Source organism: Rousettus aegyptiacus, unplaced genomic scaffold, assembly GCF_014176215.1.
Source record: "Rousettus aegyptiacus isolate mRouAeg1 unplaced genomic scaffold, mRouAeg1.p scaffold_m13_p_17, whole genome shotgun sequence".
Classification (NCBI taxonomy): Eukaryota; Metazoa; Chordata; class Mammalia; order Chiroptera; family Pteropodidae; genus Rousettus; species Rousettus aegyptiacus.
Window position 1 is genome coordinate 4,069,574 of NW_023416292.1, and position 21,714 is coordinate 4,091,287.

General features: G+C 42.2%; 1 protein-coding gene across 6 annotated transcripts; it reads left to right on the forward strand.

Moving 5' to 3' along the window:
* Positions 1 to 7,558: 7,558 nt before the first annotated feature.
* On the forward strand, positions 7,559 to 16,236 carry DYRK3 (dual specificity tyrosine phosphorylation regulated kinase 3). 6 transcript variants are annotated; one of them, XM_036234448.1, is made up of 4 exons: positions 7,559 to 7,826; positions 9,166 to 9,280; positions 9,675 to 9,786; positions 14,430 to 16,236. In XM_036234448.1, exons 3-4 carry the CDS (start codon positions 9,703 to 9,705, stop codon positions 16,002 to 16,004), a joined length of 1,659 nt encoding a protein of 552 aa, XP_036090341.1. In that variant the 5' UTR covers positions 7,559 to 7,826; positions 9,166 to 9,280; positions 9,675 to 9,702; the 3' UTR covers positions 16,005 to 16,236. The 6 variants fall into 6 exon arrangements, with proteins under 6 accessions (XP_036090341.1, XP_036090340.1, XP_015984768.1 ...); XM_036234447.1 differs by lacking the exon at positions 9,166 to 9,280 and adding an exon at positions 9,331 to 9,416; XM_016129282.2 differs by lacking the exon at positions 9,166 to 9,280.
* Positions 16,237 to 21,714: the final 5,478 nt, after the last annotated feature.

Consider the following 21,714-nt stretch of genomic DNA (forward strand, 5'->3'; position numbering starts at 1 on the left):
AACCCACAACTGTGGGCCTCTGTGCATGGAGCAGCTGTTCACCCCAGGAAATCAACTTTTTTTTTTTTTTTAATCAAGAGAAGCTGAAATTTTATTTTAAAAGAGAAAGAGAGGGAGCTCATCCTAAAAATAGCCCTATTGCAGAAGTTAGTTTTCAACCACCCCTTTGCTTATATTGCAAAAATTAAATCTTAAAGAAGTTCAACAAAATGCAAAGTTGGAGAGGTGGAGCTATAATCAGAAATGTTTGCCAGGAAACTTGTCACTCTGTGGCTTTATGAATGGGAGGCCTCATTGAACCCACGATATATAAAGGGGGACACAGTAGGTGAGGTCTGCACATCAGGGGCTTGCTCTTGCTCCACCAAACCACACAGCCGACTCGCAGGAGAGGGTAGAGCTCCACCATGCCCAGCTCAGCACTGCTCTGCTGCCTGGTCCTCCCGGCCTGGGTGGGGGCCAGCCGAGACCAGGGCGCCCCGTCTGAGAACAGCTGCACCCACTTCCCAGCCAGCCTGCCCAGCATGCTTCATGACCTCCGAGCTGCCTTCGACAAGGTGAAGGCTTTCTTTGTAAGTATGATGCCCTCCTATCCTCTCTGTCTTCCTGGAACTTCCCAAAATATATATTCTGCTGTTTTTTTTTAAATTCCTTTCTTTTTCATGGCCTTTTCCAACTTATACCCCCAAAAGCTAATGAAGTTGGAGGGTCCCAGGTGAGGCCAGTAGGAGCCCTCAAACACTAGCAGTTGGGCAGACAAAAATCTTATAGCTACTCAGAAGTAAAACCTTCTACATTTTAGAAAGTTACAGTTATTTCCCTGCCTGGGATAGATCTGCAAGGACCGATCAGAGATGAAGACGTTTCCCATAACCTGTGACAGAAACAGAACCTAATGGACTCGGGCAAAACTCCACGAATGAAGAAAACCTGCCTTAATAGATGACCTGCATTCCCAGGGACCTTTAAACTCTGGAGCTCATGTCTGTGGCAGGGATAAAGGAAAGGCAAAGTGTGGGGGGTGTCTGAGGGCCATGAAGCCCTGCAGTTAGACGTGGGTTTTCTTGTGGCTGTAAGAGGGAAGACTAGGCAGGGGACTGGCAGAGTCTAGACATAAAGCCTTGGGGCTGAGTCAAGACACTTCTTAAACTTTATAGTTAAGATTTCAAATGATATATGAGCCTAAGAGAAATATTCCTTTTTAACTAGATGCTTACTGTACTTTTGGGTTCTGGATCACACCTAAGGTAGAACTGCACAGATCTCACAACAGAAGTCAGACATAAAAGAGGCCCAGGGGACAAGAGCTGTGGGTATTTTCCCGAATATCGTACTTCCTCTAGTTTTGTGCTCTCTACAGCAAAACAAAGCCCAGACAGGCTGGCTTTTGTTTAATATTTCCTTTCTGGAGAACTTGCAGGCAAGAAACTTTCTAGAGTCTGGAAGTGGACAACGCTCCCAGGGTATGGGAAGGTCGGATGCTTAGGGATGGACGCACAGAGGGGTAGACTAGGGGAAGAAGGCCGGCAAGTACGGTTTGGCTTTCTTTGCTCGCCTCGGGAATCTCAGCCCAGTGTAGGGGTGGCAAGGCCCAGCCTGCAGAGAGCCTTTAGATTAAGGGTGGAGGCAGGAATTGGCACAGAAGTGTTCATTCCAGCTAGCCGGGTTACTCCATTTCTAGCCACCATCCACTCACTATCCCTTGGGTTACATACGATTGATTGACAGGGAAGACGACCACGTGACAACAGAAGCAGAGACTGGAGTGATGCATCTATGAGCCAAGAACGCCAAGGATTGCTGGAAATCACCAGAAGCTAGAACAGAGACATGAACAGATTCTCCCTCAGAGCGCCCAGAAGGAACCAACCCCGCTGACACCTTTTGGCCTCCTGAACTATGAAACAATAAATGTCTGTCATTTGTAGCAATTTTGGAAACTAATACAAGAGAAATAAAAACATATGCTCACAAAAATATCTGTACACAGCATTCATAATTGTTTCAAAGTAAAAATAGCCCAAATGTTCATTGACAGGTAACTGGATAAGCAGAAAAGAATTTAGAAAGTAAAGCTATATGCACTTCAATGTGTGAGAGACTTTATGTTTTAGGGCAGAAGGTGGGAGTGGGGAGTTACTTAGGATGATTTTTTTTCGAGACCAGATTTCAAGTTTACTTTAGATTATTTCAGTTGAAGGTTTTATTCTCCACACATAGGTCACCAGATTTAGCAAACAAAAATACAGTTAAATTTGAATTTCAGATGAATTTTTAGTATCTGTATGTCCCAAATGTTACAAAGAACACACTCATACCCTACAGGTAGGGTATGAGTCATCCAATAGAAATATGCTGATGACCTGTGAGGTCCAGCGCAGAAAAGGCAGGGTAGAGCAGAGAAGAAAAGACCATTTAGGAGAAGTGGATGGAAACTGTTAAATTCCTATAATAGGTATAACTTTGATGACTGTGAGCTGAGAACACTGATTCGTGGTGACTGAAAAATAAAGAAGAAAGAGGGAGCGTTCATAGAGATCACGGTGTGGGGTGAAGACCTGGAAACTTCTATGTACCAAGCAAAGGGCCTTATCTATAAAAGACACTTGACGAACATTTGACTTATTTTGGTGCACACATCTAGTGGACAGGAAGCTGGAACTATAGTTTTTGGATCATTATAATGTTAACGGTATTTCCTAGGAAGTTGGGTAGTCTACGAATAAAGCTATTTGTTTAATCAAAGGCTGCATGAGAGTACACGATGTCTTGCCTTCTCACTATCAAATCTCAGGGGAAGATGAAGACATTCTCATTATTTTTTTCAAGGTTGGTTTTAAAAAGACGATTTTCCTTTCCATGACCGTCCAGTTCCCAGGGCCATGACATTTCCAGGCACAAACCAGACATAGTAAATTGACTTTTTAAAAGGTGTCTTTTCCTCATGGAAAACTGTGATTTCCCATTTCAGTGCTGGGAAGTGGAGGTGGCTTCAGGGAGAGCGCAGCTTCTGGGCTCTGGTCAACAGAAACACGCAGAAGGGACTCTGGCAGCCTGGCTGCTTTCCAAGGCCCGCGGGACACCCGGTTCCTGTTCCCTGTGGCTCCTCAAGGGCACTGGGAGGACTGTGTTTCCAGGGTTCACGAGGCAAGAGCAGGCTTTCGTTTTAAAAAGCCAGCAAGCAAACAAAAGTGAAAAACCCCAGGTCAGGGCAGCCAGCAGGTACAATTTTGCAGGGAGTGGTGGATGCTAACATGGAGATTTCCACTGATTGAGGGGTAGTTTCTAAAATTCTGGTGACATCAACATCTTTGCTGAGAACCTACTATGTGCCTGGCACTGTGCTTGGCATGGGGAAAATGAAAATTATTAGTAAACCGAGGTCCCTATTTCAAAAATATTGGTGGTGCCCCTTACTAAGAAATTCTTAATCATTAGAGCTGGTGGGATTGAAGCCGGTAGGAACTGATATTTTTTTAAAGTACCCGTATCATTTATGTATTGCAGCACCCCTAAACTTAGTGGCTTAAAATAACAATTATTTTATTTGCTTACACTTTTCGAGGGGCTATTGACTTGGTCCTTTTGCTGGCTTTGCTTGGGATCCTCATGTGGCTCCTGTCTCTGGCAACACAGTTCTGCTGGATGACCCCTCTCACTTGTCCGACAGTGGTGTTGGCTGAGGATTCTCCACCTGTCTAGTTCTGATTTGTCCACACAGTGGCAGCATCTAAGAGCATGAGACAGAACCTGTGAGGTCTGAGGTCTGAACACATAATAATCATGCAAGACTAGTCACTTTCATTGGTTAAAGCAAGTCACATGGCGAGCCACATTCACGAAAAATGGCCTCCACCGCTTGGTGGGTGCAACTGCAAAGAATATGTGGCCTTGTTAAATCTACCACAGTACTCAAGCTTTAATGTAACAAATTACCACAAATTTAGCAGCTTAAGGCAACACAGATTTAATACCTTATAGTTCTGGAGGTCAGAAATTCAAAAATCAAGCTATTGGCAGAACTATATTCTTTCTAAAAGCTCTAAGGGAGAGTCTGTTTTCTTGCTGTCTCCACCTTCATTCCTTGACTTGTGGCCCCTTCCTCCTTCTTCAAAACCCATAACGATCATTTTCAAATCTCCTATCTCTCTCTCTGATTTCTGCTTCCATTGTCACATCTCCTTCTCTGAACTTCCTGCCTCCTTATTTCATTTTATAGGGTCTCTTGTGATTACATCGGACCCATCCAGATAAACTAGGATAATTTCCCCAGATCGAGATCCTTAACTTAATCACTTTTGCACAACTCCCTTTTTGCCATTTAAGGTGACATATGCACACATTCTGGGTTTAAGACATGGATACTTTTGGAGAACCATTATTCTGTTTACCACAATTTAGTATCTTAGAGCAAGATAAACTGTGTGTCATAGAATTCAAAGGAACCAGTGATCTAGTTTGGGCCACCTTGACAGGCTTAGGAAATACAGGCAGCATACAGGCAGTCAAGGGCTTGGGTTTTAAATCACACCCCCAAAGGTTTGTATTCCAGTTCACCGCATGACAGCTAGGTGATCTTGGACAAGTTACTGATCTCTGAGATTCTTGTCTGAGGTGTAAGATGGGGATAATGCCTATCTCACAAGACTTTTTTTTAAAGTTTTAAATGAGAAACTATATTTAAGCACTTTAGCTGGTGCCTGGAACATAATAAATGCTTGATATATGGCAATGATGATTAAAGAATCTCAGGTTTTAAGACTTAAGAGATATAGTTTCATATGGCTGCTCAGGGGCTGTAGGTAGAACTGGTCATGCTGACTCAGGAGAAGCAAGTAAAAAGAGGTGGCAGAAATTATGGGAAAAGAAATAGACTTTCTGGGGTTACAGGCTAATAAGGACAAACTTCAGAGTTTAGGGAGACACAGAAACAAGTGTCTACAGTACTGGAAGAAGCATAGGGATTTTGTTTTGTTGTTTTTGTTTTTAAGATTTGGAAGCATTAATAGGGGCATCTTTCAAAATTTAGGGGGGAGAGAGGGGTTTTGAACAGGAAATGCATGAAGTTCAGAAGAGAGACAGTTTTCTAAGGCTCCAGGAAAATAAGGCATGGCTTTAATGTTTCAGTGAAGCAGACTTTTGTGTTTCTGAACAAAATAGCAGGTTTTTCTTTCCAGAGCTCAGGTGAATTTGAGATTGATATGGCTTGGGGGAAAAGAGTGAGTTTCACGAATTCTTTCCAAGTGATTTTTAAAAATTCATTACAGTTTTATGACTCATATGTCATGCTATGCATTATGGCACATCATGCTGCGAAGAATAATTCATAGCAATGAAATGATTTAAACTTAACCTAACCCACTAACAGCTGTTTCATCACAAAATTCCAGTAGAATGTGGCCACAGGGATATTTTCTTAACTGAGGTTGTTATCACTTTCTGACTGTTCCACAATGATTTTTGAAGATCTGGAATAGTTCCATTTTTTAATTTGTTTGTTACAGTTTCCTTATTTTGCTGATGTATTGGAACTAGCTTTGAAGGACAGGCAGGCATCGTATATATTTGTCTAATCCATGGTAGGCAAATCTGGCTTTAGCTGTGTGGGGAAAGATAATGGAGAGTGTGAACTACTTTTGAATGGAGCTTTGGAGGAGAAGAAATGGCGTGAATGGCGTGAAATATGCCTGCTCAAGATTTGGAAAGCACAAAACAGCAGCTCAGTATGGGTGTGGAGGCTCCTGCTAGATCCCTCACTGGACTTTAACTTAGCCGTTCCTTGAAGAAATATTGAAAAGTACTTGGGTTACTAAGGTTAGAGCTCCTGCAATCTCAAGGAATACTCCCTCCCTTGACCATGGGAACAATAGGCTAAAGATAAGGAAGCCTCTGTGTTTCCCATCTCAGGGGCTGGAAGGGGAGCAGGAATGCTTCAGGTGGGCTCACAGAGAAATGTCTGGAACACAGACTGGAGACGCAATCCTCTCAAAGCAGTGATTCAGGATGAGGAAATAAGAAAACATGAAGTAAGTCCCATTCAAATGTTTAGGGCAGTAAGGTGGTTTGAAGTATGCACATGACTATGAAGAACAGTAATTATTTAATAGAATTTTGCAATCTTAGAGCTGAAAGGGACTTCAGCAACAATCTAGTCCAAACCTTTGGTTGCCATGGAACTTTCTACAAACAAAAGATTCCAGAGGAGCTCAGATACAAACCCACATGAAAGCAGGATTGTTCTGATTGGGGGGTGGGGAGATGACAAAAAACCTCCACAAAACCTTATTCATAAAATAGAAAAATTTTTTAAATCATCATGGAAGAAAACATTTATATTTATATTTATATCAGAGAGGCTAAAGCAACATTGGTCACAAAGATCGGTTCCCCAAATGAAAACATTCATGGTTTATAAAGTGAAGAGCCTTTGGATTTTAAGGGCATGTTTACTTGGAGGCATGAAAACGGAGTATGATTTTAGTCACATGGAAATGAGCCTTGGATGGAAAATTTTCAATTTATAGAATATGCTCTATGCCGGTTTGGGACAATGAGTCCCTATGTCCCACCAGGTGGCGCCCGTGTTCAGCATTTGGAGAACAAGGCTTTTGGTTTTCTTCTTAAGGGTCAGATGGCCTCGTGCTCTGCCGGTTTAGAAAACCCGATTGGATGCCACGCTGAAGAAAACAACACTTGTGTTTTTCTGCTTTAACATCTTTCCCTCTCACTTTCGTTCCAACTATCAAAATCTGCTTAATATCTGTTACTAAGGTGTCTTAACTTTTCGGACAAGACCCCCCCCCCACCGCCCCCCCCCCCACACACACACACTAAAAAGAAAAATACAGGAAGAGCCTTTCAAGGCGGGGTGCAGCAAGAGGGAGGCCGAGAGTTCGCGGACTTCTAGTTCAGGTTTCGCCCACTAGAAGATCCCAAGAAAGCACGGCTCCTCCGGCCTCAGTTTCTCATCCCTAAAATAGCTCATTGAGCCCTACCATCCGTGGCGTCCCCCTGCAAGGGAGTCAGACAATCTCCTGCTCAAATTCTAAAATCTAGAGAAATCTGTAAAAGAGGGCTGTCATCTGGTATGGTTACCGAGATTAAATAAGACAACGTAATGTTAGGAAACTCTGCTACAGTATTACTAACTGGATTTATTATTATTACTCTCCTACGTAACTCATTACCCTGGGGTGGGGGCGGGGCGGACTCATTAGGGAAGCCTAAGAAATTATGTTTTATTCATTCAAGAGGTTTTAGAACTCCACCCTGCAATGTGCTAAGAGACAGCAGGCTTCTGAGGAAGAAATGGGGCTAAGTGCTACTCCCAGAATACTCCGCCGGACCCTTTCTCCGATCTCCGGGCTGCGACCCCGCGCGCTCAGCTCGCCCCAGTGAACCCCGGCGGCGGGAGCGTCACCTCCCAGCCTTGAACCTCCCGGAGCCTGCGCGGTGATGGGAGGCCTCGGACCCCGCCCCCGTGCGTCGCCGCGTCGCTGCGCAGAGGCATTTCCCGGGGCGTGCCGCGGTTGCTAGGCGCCCACACTGCTCCCCCGCCCGCCCCTGCCGCTCCTCTTTCCCTCCCGGCTGGGTCCAGTCGCGAGCGAAGGCGCGCGGAGCTGCAGTGTGTCCACCAAGAGTCCCTGGGGAAGCATTGCGGCCCGGAAAGCAGCCGCCCCGGTGCAGTGGACTCTGCTCGCTGGACCCTCCAACCGCCGCCCCTCCCCGCGGGGGGTTCCGAGCTAGGGGATGGGAGGCACGGCTCGCGGGCCGGGGCGGAAGGATGCGGGGCCGCCCGGAGCCGGACTCCCGCCCCAGCAGCGGAGGTAACGGCGCCGCGGGGTAACGGGTTGGGGGCGCCGGCTGGAGAGGCTGCCGCTGGCGGTCAAAGTCGAGGGGCGGGGAAGGCTTGGGCCTCCAGCAGGAGGGACGAGGGACGGGGTCTGACCCCCTCCTGGGGACCAGCCCACCCCTCTTTCTCTTCATCAGCTCCCCTCCCCCCCAGCCCTCAGTGAGCGACGGAGAGGGCTAGAGAGGAGTTAGGGGTTCCCACCGTCGAGGTTCCCACCGTCGAGGTTATCTCCGAAGCCCTAGATCAGGGGTATATAGTAAGGAACTCTTAGAAGCTCAGACTTTGAGTGGGGATTTTTAGCAAACTGGGAGAGACAGGGAACGATCGCTTTCAGAGAAGCCCTGTTGCTCAGAGCAGATGACCAAGGACTTAACTCTTGGCGCTTTGCGGTGAGGGGTGCGGTTTGTCTTCGGAAGTGCAGGTGAGGGTTTGTGCTGATACGGCTTTCAGTGGATTCTATTTTGAGAGCTTCTCCACCTTGCATTGTATTTTATAATTAAATGGGGAGAAGGGACTTCTCTCAATATTTGCGTGGAGACTTGAGTAATTTTCTCTGGTGATTTATAAGAAATCTTGTAGGTCTTCTTCCTCTTTTTCTCTGTAAATGTGGATGCCTATCCCGTTTCGTTTTATTCATACTGTTGGCAAAGAGTCACATCCAGAATTTTTAGTTCTTGTCATTGAAGCAGTTTTCATTAAAGATATAAATGATTCTATCAGAATGTGAAAGCATGTTTTTAAAAAGAACATCTCAAAAATATTTGTATTTTTTACTCTGTACTCCTATGACACATTAATTAAGAAAGCTCTAGAATTAATTTTACAAAACAGTTTTTACAGGCAACTAAAACATTCTAGCATATTTTAAAAGATTTTTTTTAAAATTCTACCCCTGCAATCCGGTCGTCATCATTGTATTCATAGTACATCATGTAAAAATGATATATGAAATGCTAATTTGTGTAACTGGGAAATTCATGTTCTTGGTGGCAGAGGAAATACATTATTCAGGGCTATCTTGTGGATTAAATAAATCCTCTCCGTCTTTTGTGTTCCCTTACCGTGGTGGAGGCAGTGTTAAAGAATGAAGAAATGATTCTTAGTCATTTAGCCTTTAGCTTCCACCATCTACCAGAAAATGCAGTGGGTAAAGAAGTGCAATTCAGTACATTTTGTAATTTAGAGGACCCTTTAGTATTTGCTGTAGTTTTCCCTGTATTTTTCTACAAGATAGGTACATGTTAAATAGGTAAGTAAATAAATAAATTGAAAGAACACAGCCCTAACAAGGCCTCTTATTTCCTGCCTGTAAGACGCAGAAGAGTATTGACTGGAACTATTCTCTCCATTACAACATGTGGAAAACAGGCTCTGGAGGAATGTGGTGCAGCCAGCGGTAGAGCTGAGATTAGGATCCAAGTCTTGAAAGTACAGTTACCTCTGTCTTTTTGTTTGTTTGTTTCTGTTCTGTTTTTTAGGCTTTAGATTCGAAGCCTTTATTTTCAAGTACTAAGCTGAATGAGATCCTTTTTTGATAGCCCTTATTTTTAACAACATCCAAAAAGTAAGACTTGTTTTAACTATTTCAAAATATAAACCTAGAAATGCTGTACTCTTAAAAAAAAAAAAGTTATATTTCCTCTATTCCTATGCCAAATACCCTAGTTGTTTGTATTCAGTGCCAAAATGCAGTATAGATGATTATTTACATTCATTATTCTTTGTAGTGGAATACGAAGCAGTTAAGACATAGAATGTTTTGGAAATAGAAATTTGTGTACTTCAGTTACTGACAGATTTTATCTGTAATCCTTTCAAATAGATTGGGGGATGGTGTCTATGATACCTTCATGATGATAGATGAAACCAAATGCCCACCGTGTTCAAACGTTCTCTGCAATCCTTCCGAACCACCTCTACCCAGAAGACTAAATGTAAGTAGATGAAGTCATTCTTTGCTCTGTAATTGTCTCGGAAAGGAGGAAGTGCTACTTAATGCTCAAGGTACAGTTACATCTCTCTGGCAACCCAGACTCTTTGTATCCTTTGTATTTTTTTTGTGGTTCTTGACTTTGGAATAATTTCTGTGGTCGGAGCTTAGCTTTTCAGATTGATTTTGATTTAGAGCCTACCTACTTCTTTCAACCACTGGGATAAATATGTGGCAGTAGAGAAATAATATGCTACTTTTATTCAGGTTATTTATTTTTTACAGGATGATATATACAGTGTATTACAAAGGCTCCATTTAACAAAACAAGGAATAAAAAATATCCCTGAATTCATAGATATGCAGGGGTTTTTTTCCCTACAATATTAAAATGCAATTCTAGCTTATTTGTATGCTAAAGAGAACTATATTTTTAGTTTTACTTTTTCTTTTTAAATTTATTTTTAATATCCTCGACATACAATATTATATAAGTTTTAGGTATACAGCAGAGTAATTCAATATGTGTATACCTTACAAAGTGAGCAAAGTGGTAGGTGTAGTACCCATTTGGCACCATACATAGTTATTACGATATTATTGACTATATTCCCTGTGCTGTACTTTATATTCCCGTGATTTATTTTTTAAGTGGAAGTTTGTACTTCTTAATCCCTTCCCCTTTTCCTCCCAATGAATTTCTTAATGTATGGTATTCAGTAACAGTTTTTGGGAAACACAAGATTTTAGATTCCAACACAGTCTCTGAATACTTTGCCGAGAATAAAAAATGCTTTTTGACGTCTTGGTGACACAGTTCATGATGCCATGACTTCATTCTGAGACCCTGTTGCTATTTTCGCATCACTAAAAGTCTTTTAGTGTTTATCCAAGATGATTTTACATTTTCATTGTAAACTATAAATTATCTGCTTCTAGGCTTTTATTGGGTTAAGCTTTGTGTTGCAGAGATTTTGGGTCAAGAACTAGGGAGAGGGTAGTGTTTCGTATGTGGATGGGAGGGTTTCTTTTTTTTCTGAATTTCGTAAGATCTTTAAGACTTGATTAACACAGTAGAAAATTTGATTTGACATGTCAAGAGACCTCCAAATTAACAGTGTACGTGAAGCATTCTTAAATAAAACAAGATTAATCTGGCATTATCTGTGTCTCTGGATATAATTACATAGTTAAGATATTTGATATAGTTGATTATATACCTTACTTGGTTATTGTGATTATAAACCCAGAATAGAAATATATAGTGTTTTAAAACTATTGTACTCTGTGTATAATAGTTTATTATACCTGTTCGAAAATCATAGCTCTTCCTAGAACAATAGAAGGAAGATTTTATTTATAGCACAGTAGACTTGATACATAATTAATTCAGGTCAGTATTTGAGTTATTTACAGGAAAGGAAAGAAAGCTAAGGAGAGAACTTTTCCCTGCATGGAAAAATTCCTTCCTGGAATTCTTCAGATTCACAGACCTTGATAATTTGGAGTGGACCGACTACACCTGATGTATCATATTCTGTTCTGGGAGCTACACTTCAAGAGAGACAAAGTGCAGCCCTGTGCTGAGAATGTGAATAGGAATGTGTAAGGGAACCTGACACAAGCCGTGTGGGGTAGAGGGTGTAATGGGGATGATGAACCTCAAGAAAAATGGTGGGGGCGACACAGCCCCTTTTAGATGTCTGAGGGATTTTACATGAAATTTGGATACTTCTGGGTAATTCCAGAGGGCAAAATAAGACTTGATTTGCAGGAAGAGAGATTTATATTTGCTTTTAGGGAAAACCATGAGTCAGGAAATCCACATGACATCCTTAATCTTGTAATAGTTCTGTGGAAATTAAATTTCTGTTATGTATCTGCTCTTATTAGTGTCCTGTACCTGAGACTCTCTCTTTATCACAAACAAAAATGAAGGCCTCCAGAGCCAGCGCAGCCTTACATGGAGGCAGAGTAGGTGAAATGCCCAGGAGTGGGCCCCGGACCACAAATACCTTTCCTTGTCATTGATGACTGTAGTTCCTAGAGAATCATTCTTTTGAGTTAAGGCCTTGATCTTCTGTTAAAGTTCAAATATCTCTGGAGAGGTAACATTGTATAGCAAATTGAAAGCAAGTTTTATGTGGGGGAGAAAGTGGCTGATGTGTTTCTGTACACCCTAAGGGAAAGCCTGTTGTGGGGACCTGCATGGAGCAGAAGGCATATTTAGTGCCAGACGCCCTGTGGAGGGAGACAGGAAATATGGAGGAAGGTGCCACAGAGAGAAGAAGTCAACTGAATGGGGAAAGGGAGAGCATATAGAAGGCTACATCATAGTTTATGAAGAATGATTGCCAGTGTTTGCACGTTTTATAGTTTGTGAGGGTCTTTCACATGTCATCACAGTTCGATTCAACAACATCCTGCAAGGTATTATTGTCTATATGCTACAGTTAAAGAAACTGAGGCTAAGAAACTGGGATAAAGGTTAAGCATTATAGCCAGGATCCCAGCCCAGGCCTTCTGACTTCACATTTCTTCAGAATGTGTTCCCAAGACTAGCAGTAAATATTTAGATGCATTTAAGTTTGAAAATGAGAATTTTAAGAAAAACTGGCTGAGATGCATGCACATGTCATTTTTGTTATGTAAATGTACCTAGAACCAAACAATGATAATTCTCTAATTCATCCAGAGTATCTTCTAATAGATTGTAGTTCCTTGAGAACGTGTGTTTATTTTTTTTAGCACTTATAATAGTGAACAATAAACGTTCATGTGAATGTTGGATGGGTGGATAAGACCCTTTCTTTTTTCTTTCCCCAAAATAGAGATAATTATTTGACTTAATTACCAATGAGAAAAATGTTGCCTTATATCTTACATTTTAGCAAGGTATTTAGGTTCTGTCTGTAGCCCTATTTAATTTTTTGACCAGTGGTAGTTCTCTATTTTGGTATCAGCAAGATTTTCCCTGGTTCGTATCTTGTCTCTTTACTTTAAAACTAAGTGTTGCAGTGTGACTACAGTTGTACTGGCTGCTTTTGTATAAGAATGTTGAATACATCATTTTTAACTGTAGTACTCTATAAATGTTGAAATTGATTAAATGACCTAAAAAGAGCAGGTGGGAACTAATGTTCTTTTATAACCTAGATTAGGAGCTGTCTTTGAAAGAGTATGCCAGCACTTAAATTTTTTAATCTTTTTTTTTATTGTTTATAGTTTCATCTTTTAAAATGTCATTTATTTAAGGTGATAAGCCAGGTGTTGTTTGCACAGGTTATACTAAAATTCAGTTGTTTTAAAGGTTTGGCCACTTTGGATCATCACCTTTAAATTTTTATCATATTTTTAGAGATCATAACTGTTGTTCAGAGCTCCCATGACATTATCTACCCCTGATCATAGAAACTGCCAGAAATTGTCAAAAAGATTAGGAGCACAATCCTTCAGATTCCATTAAGAATAATAGATCTTCTTTGCAGTATCCTAGAATTTTTTTTAAACAACAACATTTCACTTTTTTTTTTTTTTTTTTTTTTTTTAGTGTTTGGCTTTTTTGCTTTTCTCTCGCTCCATCTAATTTCAGAGAACCTTGTTTCATTTCAGAGGAGTATGTAGAGCTTTCTTCTGTGGGTTACTGTTCTTTGCAGGCGAAGGTTAAAGAAAATCAAAAAGAGTAGTAGTATGGCTTTATCATCTTCCTCTTGATGAGGAAGAGTCAGCGTATGTGCCTATGCAAGGGGGACAGGGAGACCCTGTATCTCTAGGAGAGTTTTATAAGAAATACCAGAGCGTTGGGCTCTCACTGTCAAATAAATAAAAAATCGGCCCGGATGATCAAAGTGTTCTCTCTGCCTTAGAGCTTTTCCGATTTAATGAACTGAGCTAGAAGCCTATTGAGGGACCTGGGAGTAGATGATGACTCCTTGGTTGATTCCAGGCCATGACCAGCATTCAGCCCCGCTGAAGAGTAGTAGTACAGGCACTAGGATAGGAGAACCTGCGGGCGAGTTATGTTAATGGGCAGGGTCCTGGACTGACAGAAGACCTGGGATCAAATCCTACCTCTGTCCCTTAGTAGGGCTTTATCATTTACAGAACACTTTAATATACATTATTTTTGATCCTGCTATATGCCCTTAAGATTTTGGAAGGTAGTTGAAACCATTAGTAAACAATATGAGACAGTATATATATAATCAAGTGCCGGATTTTGTGTACAGCCTTGAAAGGCTGCAGTTAAGATATGAGGTTAATTAGTATGGTCTTGGAGTAGTCCTGAGTGGAAGAGAGAGGACTTGGATTGGGCCTTGAAAGAGTGTAAGATTTGAGTGGATGGGGAGAGAAGATTCTCAGTAGAGAGACATTCCTATTAGAAGGAACCTAGCATGTTTAGAGTATGGTAAGAAGACCATCTTATCTTGAACAAAGCAAGGTACATGTAGGGGCAGGGGTGGCTATAATACTCAGGAGGCTTGAGGATTAATACATAGAAGTTTCTGGAGACTTCCGCTTTTCTTATCTCACTTTTGGGTTGTTTTCACCTAAGCAGCTGGACATGTTTTGGTGTTGTTCATTCAGGGGGAGGATTCTTTCATCCTTCCACTGTTTTTAGCGTACATTCATTTTTATTTTCCATAGATCACCACCGAACAGTTAACAAGAGATCACACTCAGCACGTCCTGAATGGAAGTGAAATGAAGGTAGAACAGCTGTTTCAAGACTTTGGCAACAGAAGATCTGATACTTTTCAGCCAGATGGCATCAATGACTCCGAAAAATGCTCTCCTACCGTTTCTCAGGGTAAAAGCTCAGATAGCTTGAATACGGTGAAGTCCAGCAGTTCACCCAAAGCATCCAAAGTGGTGCCTCTGACTCCAGAACAAGCACTGAAGCAATATAAACACCACCTCACTGCTTATGAGAAGCTGGAAATCATCAATTATCCAGAAATTTACTTTGTGGGTCCACATGCCAAAAAAAGACATGGAGTTATTGGTGGTCCCAATAATGGGGGGTATGATGATGCAGATGGGGCTTACATCCATGTACCTAGAGACCATCTAGCTTATCGATATGAGGTGCTGAAAATTATTGGCAAGGGGAGTTTTGGACAGGTGGCCCGGGTCTATGATCACAAACTTCGACAGTATGTGGCCTTGAAGATGGTGCGCAATGAGAAGCGTTTCCATCGTCAAGCAGCTGAGGAGATCCGGATTTTGGAGCATCTTAGAAAGCAGGATAAAACTGGTAGCATGAACGTCATCCACATGCTGGAAAGTTTCACATTCCGGAACCATGTTTGCATGGCCTTTGAATTGCTGAGCATAGACCTTTATGAGCTCATTAAAAAAAACAAGTTTCAGGGCTTTAGCGTCCAGTTGGTACGCAAGTTTGCTCAGTCCATCTTGCAGTCCTTGGATGCTCTCCACAAAAATAAGATCATTCACTGCGACCTGAAGCCAGAAAACATTCTCCTGAAACACCATGGGCGCAGTGCGACCAAGGTCATCGACTTTGGGTCCAGCTGTTTCGAGTACCAGAAGCTTTATACGTATATCCAGTCTCGGTTCTACAGAGCTCCAGAGATCATCCTGGGAGGCCGCTACAGCACGCCTATTGACATGTGGAGTTTTGGCTGCATCCTCGCAGAACTTTTAACAGGGCACCCTCTCTTCCCTGGGGAGGACGAAGGGGACCAGTTGGCCTGCATGATGGAGCTTCTAGGGATGCCACCACCCAAACTTCTGGAGCAGAGCAAACGTACCAAGTACTTTATTAACTCCAAGGGCCTGCCTCGCTACTGTTCTGTGACTACTCAGGCGGATGGGAGAGTTGTGCTTGTGGGGGGTCGCTCACGTCGGGGTAAAAAGCGGGGCCCCCCAGGTAGCAAAGACTGGGTGACAGCTCTGAAAGGGTGTGATGACTATTTGTTTATAGAGTTTTTGAAAAGGTGTCTTCACTGGGATCCTTCTGCCCGCCTGACCCCAGCTCAAGCATTAAGACACCCTTGGATTAGCAAGTCTGTGCCTAGACCTCTTACCATTGAGAAGGCGTCAGGCAAACGGGTGGTAAATCCTGCAAATGCTTTCCAGGGACTGGGTTCCAAACTGCCTCCAGTTGTTGGCATAGCCAGTAAGCTTAAAGCTAACTTAATGTCAGAAACCAATGGTGGTATACCTCTGTGCAGTGTGTTGCCGAAACTGATTAGCTAACGAACAGTGATGTGCTCAGAGATACAATGTATGTATTTTTAATTATCTTGCAAACCTGAAAATGGGAAAAAAATACAAACCATTGGTGGATATGTTTTTGTTATACTAGATTTCTTTTTAAACAGTAAAACATTTTTATATGACTATAAAAAGAACTCTTCAAGGGCTAATTACCTAACCAGCTTGTATTGGCCATCCTGGAATACACATTAAATGACTTTTTAATAGGTCAGTGCATCTTTTGTATTATTATCAGATGTACGTCAACCTGTGTACTATTCTGTTGGTTTAAATCCCTTTCTTTCAAGATAGACAGTATACCAAGAGGTGTATCCCGGGCATTCCTCACCTCTTGCCTCCCTCAGCATCTGTTCCAGAGGGGTAACTTAGGACATGGCTGTAGTTATAGATGGGAGCAGAAGCTAGGTCCCTTGCCCCAGCAAGCCATTGTGCGGGCTCATTCTAGGTGAAAGGGCTCAGCAGAATATGGGGTGCGGGCAGCTCCAGGAAGCTCTAGGTCACCTAGAGAAGTGGTGTCCCTGTTTCTCAATGACTCATTTCTCTTTTCTTTGATTCTGTGATACTTATTTTATTTTATGTTACTATTTTTAATTTTTTTAAACTTTTTAAATAACTTATTTTTCAATGATAATTGGCATACAATATTATGTTAGTGATTAGACATCTATAAAACTCAGGAAGTGATCACCTCAAAAAATGTAGTGCCCATCTGACACCATACATAGTTATTACAATATTATTGATTATATCTTTATGTTAGCTTTTATATCTCTGTGACTTTATTTTAATTAGTTTCAAGTATACGGTACATTGGTTAGACATCTATATAGTTTGTAAAATGCCCCCCCCATCTATGTTACTATTATTATTATTATTATTATTTTTGCCTCTGATTTGTTTCCTGGGCGCTCAAAGCATTTTACAGACATCTTACCACTTTACCAAGTACTGGTATTAAAACTGAGTCAGATGCATGCCTCCTCCTGGGTCTTCAAGGAAGGTGAAGCAGCTTCTTTGCTTCAAGCGACCCAGATGTTAAGGTAGAATCGGCATGGAAACTGCAGTTCCCTCATTTCTTGGAACCCCGGGGACCAGCCCGCTGGCCGCATTTTTATGGACTGTCCTCCTTACAAAAGTGATCACCTTCAGGTAAACCTAACTATGGTCTCCTTGACTTTCCTCTTTTTCCAGCTATCTGCTACCTTAATGTGCCATGCTTTTCCCACTTTTAATTTAAACCAAGGACTATTTCCTAGATTATAAGTCAACTTCAGTTAGAAGAAGAAAATCCAGAAAGTGATAGAATTCCATTTCATTTTCCTTCGTTTAACATCCTTTTTCTCCGCTAAGATTTGAACGGTGAGGGCTGGCAATGAACTAACTGCTGGTGACGCATCTTACATGGAAGGGTGGGGGAGGGGCAGGGACAGCAACCAAGGAACTCACTGCTGCCAGTCCTGGTCCTTTCTTCCCTACCCTCCCTCTGCTCCCACTCTCCTCCACAACAAGAGTGTGCCCAACTCTGTCCTCTCTGTGTGCACTTTAAAGATCATTGCTTGCTACACCATTCTCAGGATGAGCCAGTTCCATTTTTATTCTAGAATTCAGTCTCTGCAAACTCCAGAAGAGTAGGAGGCTCCTTTCGTTGGCCATCACAGTAACAAAAAGAAGAAAAATGCCATGGGCATGTTATTTAAGGAACAATGTTGCCTTATCCAAAAGTGTTTCTAATTGCCACAGCACAGGCCATGAAAAATGAAAATGAACAAATGACCAGAGTGGGCCTCAGCCCGACGACAGAGAAGAGTTCAGACTGAGGCCTGGTGTCCCAGTACTCTTGGTGACTGAGCAACTGGACTATTAAAATCTTCACTATTTCCTTTCCTTTTGGTTTGCGGAAGGCAGTGGAATGTGTACCTCCCTTAGATCCCTCTAACTCCTGCTGAATTCGCTAATTTTAAGGAGAAGTTGAGTAAGAATCTCCTGCATTATCTAGGCAGAGCACATGCTGAGGTGGTTTTGACAGTTAGTTATCAGTGTGGAAGACTTGCTCTTCTAAGCAAGCTGTTAAAAGAACTCTACCCCAAACATACATGACACGCACTGATGCCAGTGTTCGTGTTTTTAGTCAGAGGTCTCCTTGGTCAGCCGGTGCCGTGTGTGACTCGGGAGAAGGGGGCCTGTGGCGGAGGTTGGCTTGTGATCTGTTTCTGTGTGTTAAATGAACAGTGAGTTTACTGGGTCAAGTGACAGGACATAGACAACCCGTGACACTAGACATATTCTGGAAAGCTCTGGGAAGGCGAATGGATGTGTTGCTGCCTAAATTTGGCAACCGAGAGAGTGATGCAGAGCAGAGTCATTCAAGTTGGCATGTCTGTCTTCTGCGGGCCGACTCAGGTTTGAGGAGAGCGGGCTGCTTTGAAATGCAGTGGTGGTTGTGCCAGATGGATTTGGGGAGGTTTTTGAGTGGGTTTCAAGTTCAGGGATAAGTTGTGGATTTTAGAGTCCTTCACCCTTGTGCCCTCCTTTTTCAGCCACTGTTAAATTTTCACTTGGATCCTTTCCCAGCTACGGCAGTTAGTGACTGAATTGCATCACACTTAGTGCAGAGATTCAGACTGTGTCTTACAGATACTGGGTTGTTCTTAGCTGGTTTTGTTCTTCAGGTCCTTGCAATTAAACACGTCAAATTGGTTGACTTCTTTTACTGACATTTAAATCGACAAAATTAACCAAGTTTCCAAATTCTTATCGACACAGTGAAAAGAATTGGGTAGGAATTTTTGTTTTATTTTATTCCTAAAATCATTGGCTCATCCAGCTAAGCCCTGCTGTTCTTATGAGGCTCTGTCCTGCCTTTTGCCCCTCTTATGTATTGATCTTTTCATTCATCAAGTGCTGTCACGATTTTTCCTTATATTAGAATGTAAGCTTCAAATGGGCAGGCCCCATGTCTTCATGATGCTCTAAGTTAACTGGTTATGGTACTACTGATCATGTGCAGATGATGGAGGTTTGTTTTCCTCTGTGTACCAACCCGTGCAGTCAATCTCCGATCTCTCCCCACCTCCTTTTTTTTTTTTTTTTTTTTTTTTGAGAAAAGATCATTGGATAAAGGTTATTTGAGCCTACTTTCTTCTAGTCCAGTATTTGACACCTTGATAATAACCTACCTATGACAAAGGTTCTGCTTCTGTCTCATAGGAGCTGTGTGAAAGAAAAGAGAGTCTGGCCTGGATCTTCTTCCTCAGAGGAAATTGACTTATAACTATAGAAGCAGGCTTTTTCCTAGGTGTTTTAAAGGGGCATGGGACAGACAGGTTAGCTGGCTAACATCATTATATTTTAGTTTTCATGACATTTATCTGTTAAGAATGGGATTTATTGTGCGAACAAAAAACAGAACAAAAGATTAAAAAATTCAACTGTGAAGCAGTTAGGATCTGTAGCAGCTAGTTGGTCATGTTGAAACACTTTCTGTTTTGCTTAATTCCTAACTAGGCATAATTATAGTTAAATGCTAAATTTTAGGTAGCAGCTGACAAATGGTTCCAAGCTTTCCTGAATAATGAATACTCCTACCACTTTAGTGAATCATGGAAAACTCTATCTCGTTTATTTTAAATTATTTCTCTGGTATCTGTCATTTGATGTCATCAACACGGAAGCTGGAAAGGTGACAATGATTGCTCCAGATCGCCCTGGATTCCTTTTCTCCTTTGCAAACTAAGGACACGTACTTATCCTTTGAACCAGGTGGAATTGCCGGAGCATGTTTTCTCTATCTCTTCAGTCTCTCTGGAGATGACCAGTCTGTAGAGTGCTAGAACTTACCATATGCAGAGCAGCTACAGACATCCACCATGTGGACAATCTGGGGTTTTCCAAGTAAGGAGACAGACAAGGCCAGGAATTGGCAGGTCAAGGGAGAGTTGTCCTTCACCAGGGATCTGCCTCCCAGTTTTAAATTACATTTTTAATATCATCTTTTCAACCTGTCTTACTTCCATCTTCAACCTGTACTTCCTAAAGTCTAAGATTTTAAAAGAATTCACCGCCAAACCTGGCCTTCAACCAAATTATGGGTAATCCTTTCCAAGTGTCTGTCAAATTATGTCTGCTAATTTCAGTGAGAAGTTTTGAAACATCACAGTGAACCCATCCATGTAAGGACTGCAGGCTCTGGTCCCTGAGATCCGTAACCCCTGAGATAAGCCAGAGCTACAAATACATCGTCTAGACTTTGAAGGACAGGATATGATTCTTAATATAGCTCACCAACCACTAAGTTGAACTTAGGCTCATAACTTTTCTATAACAGGAGAAGCCTGTCTGACTGTTGACTAGAAAGAGTTTCACCTCTTCTGCTGCCACACAAAAAAGGACTGCCCCCAAATCAGGCCAGATGGTGACCTGTGGCTATTTCAGCTCAGGATGTCAGCCTCTAAAGCATCAGGTTTGAATCATGGGATTCTCTCATTGTTCATTTGAATCTGCTGACTGGCTTCCTTTGGAAAGCACAGTTTGGCAGGGATGAGTCAGTGTTTTTTTTTTTTTTTTTTTTTTTTACTTTGGGGTGTTTGTTTTTTAAGAAGTAAAGATGAAAGAAATACTCTGAGCATTTTTCATCATTTCATGATTGATTCAAAACCAAGGCTGAGAACATTCCAGCTGGCCCTGGAGCGTGCTGGGCATGGGGGGTGGGGGTAGTGAGTTCCACTCCGAGGGGGCGAGTTCCTCTGCTGCAGGTACAGCCTCTCAGCTTGATGGCAGTGACAGAGGAAGAGAGCACTTGAAAAGAAAATCCTGGGAGTGGGATGAGAAACAGCCTTTCAGAGATTCTGCCTGCACCATCCTTCTAGTTCCCCAGAGCTTCGATCCATAAGCCCCGGCATCGGTGTGAAGAAGGGAAATAGGAAAACACGTATGGGGGAGCCCTAACTATGAGCTCTCCCATCCGGATTTACTATTTTCACATTTCCTGGTCCCCAGGCTTAGCTTCAGGATGAAGCCTGGCAAGCAGCTTCAAGGAATGTAGCTTATTTGGGAAGTTTCGTGTTTTTAGTAGGCCCAGGCCTTGGTCTGTGGGATGATTTAAAGCCATAGGGAACGGAACAAATGGAAGGAAAAGAAAACAATGTTCTTAGGGGCCTGTGGACCACTTACCCCCTGCCTACTTCTGACCCGGCCCTGAGCCGTTACTACCGTGGCAATAGGAGCTAAGCGGACACTGAATTGAAGAACTGCCTTCTGCTACCTCGAATGTCCCCTGGATTCTTGAATAGGCCTTCTGCATTATGGTATCCTGGCCTAAAGCTAGAAAAGGACCTTTTCATACATGAAGCAACAGCATGGTGGACTAGCCGCTGCTATAGAAGCTATAGGCCAGGTGGAATTTCAGAGTATCAGCCTTCGACATAGCCTTTACATTTCCCCATGACCTAATACACCCCAACTCTCATGGCTTTTAGTACATTTAGGGCAAAAACTACCAGAACTTAAAAAAGAAGGCAAAATGGCAATGAGAGCCATAGATGTGCTGTCTATATGTATTGCTTTACAATATCCAGGAAGGAATTTCCATCCAGAGGCAGAAACCTGAAGTGACTGCAGCTAGACTGTGCTGATGCTAAGGTCTGACCTCCACCTTTCTGTAGCATAAGCCTGGACACAGTTCAACCTTGTT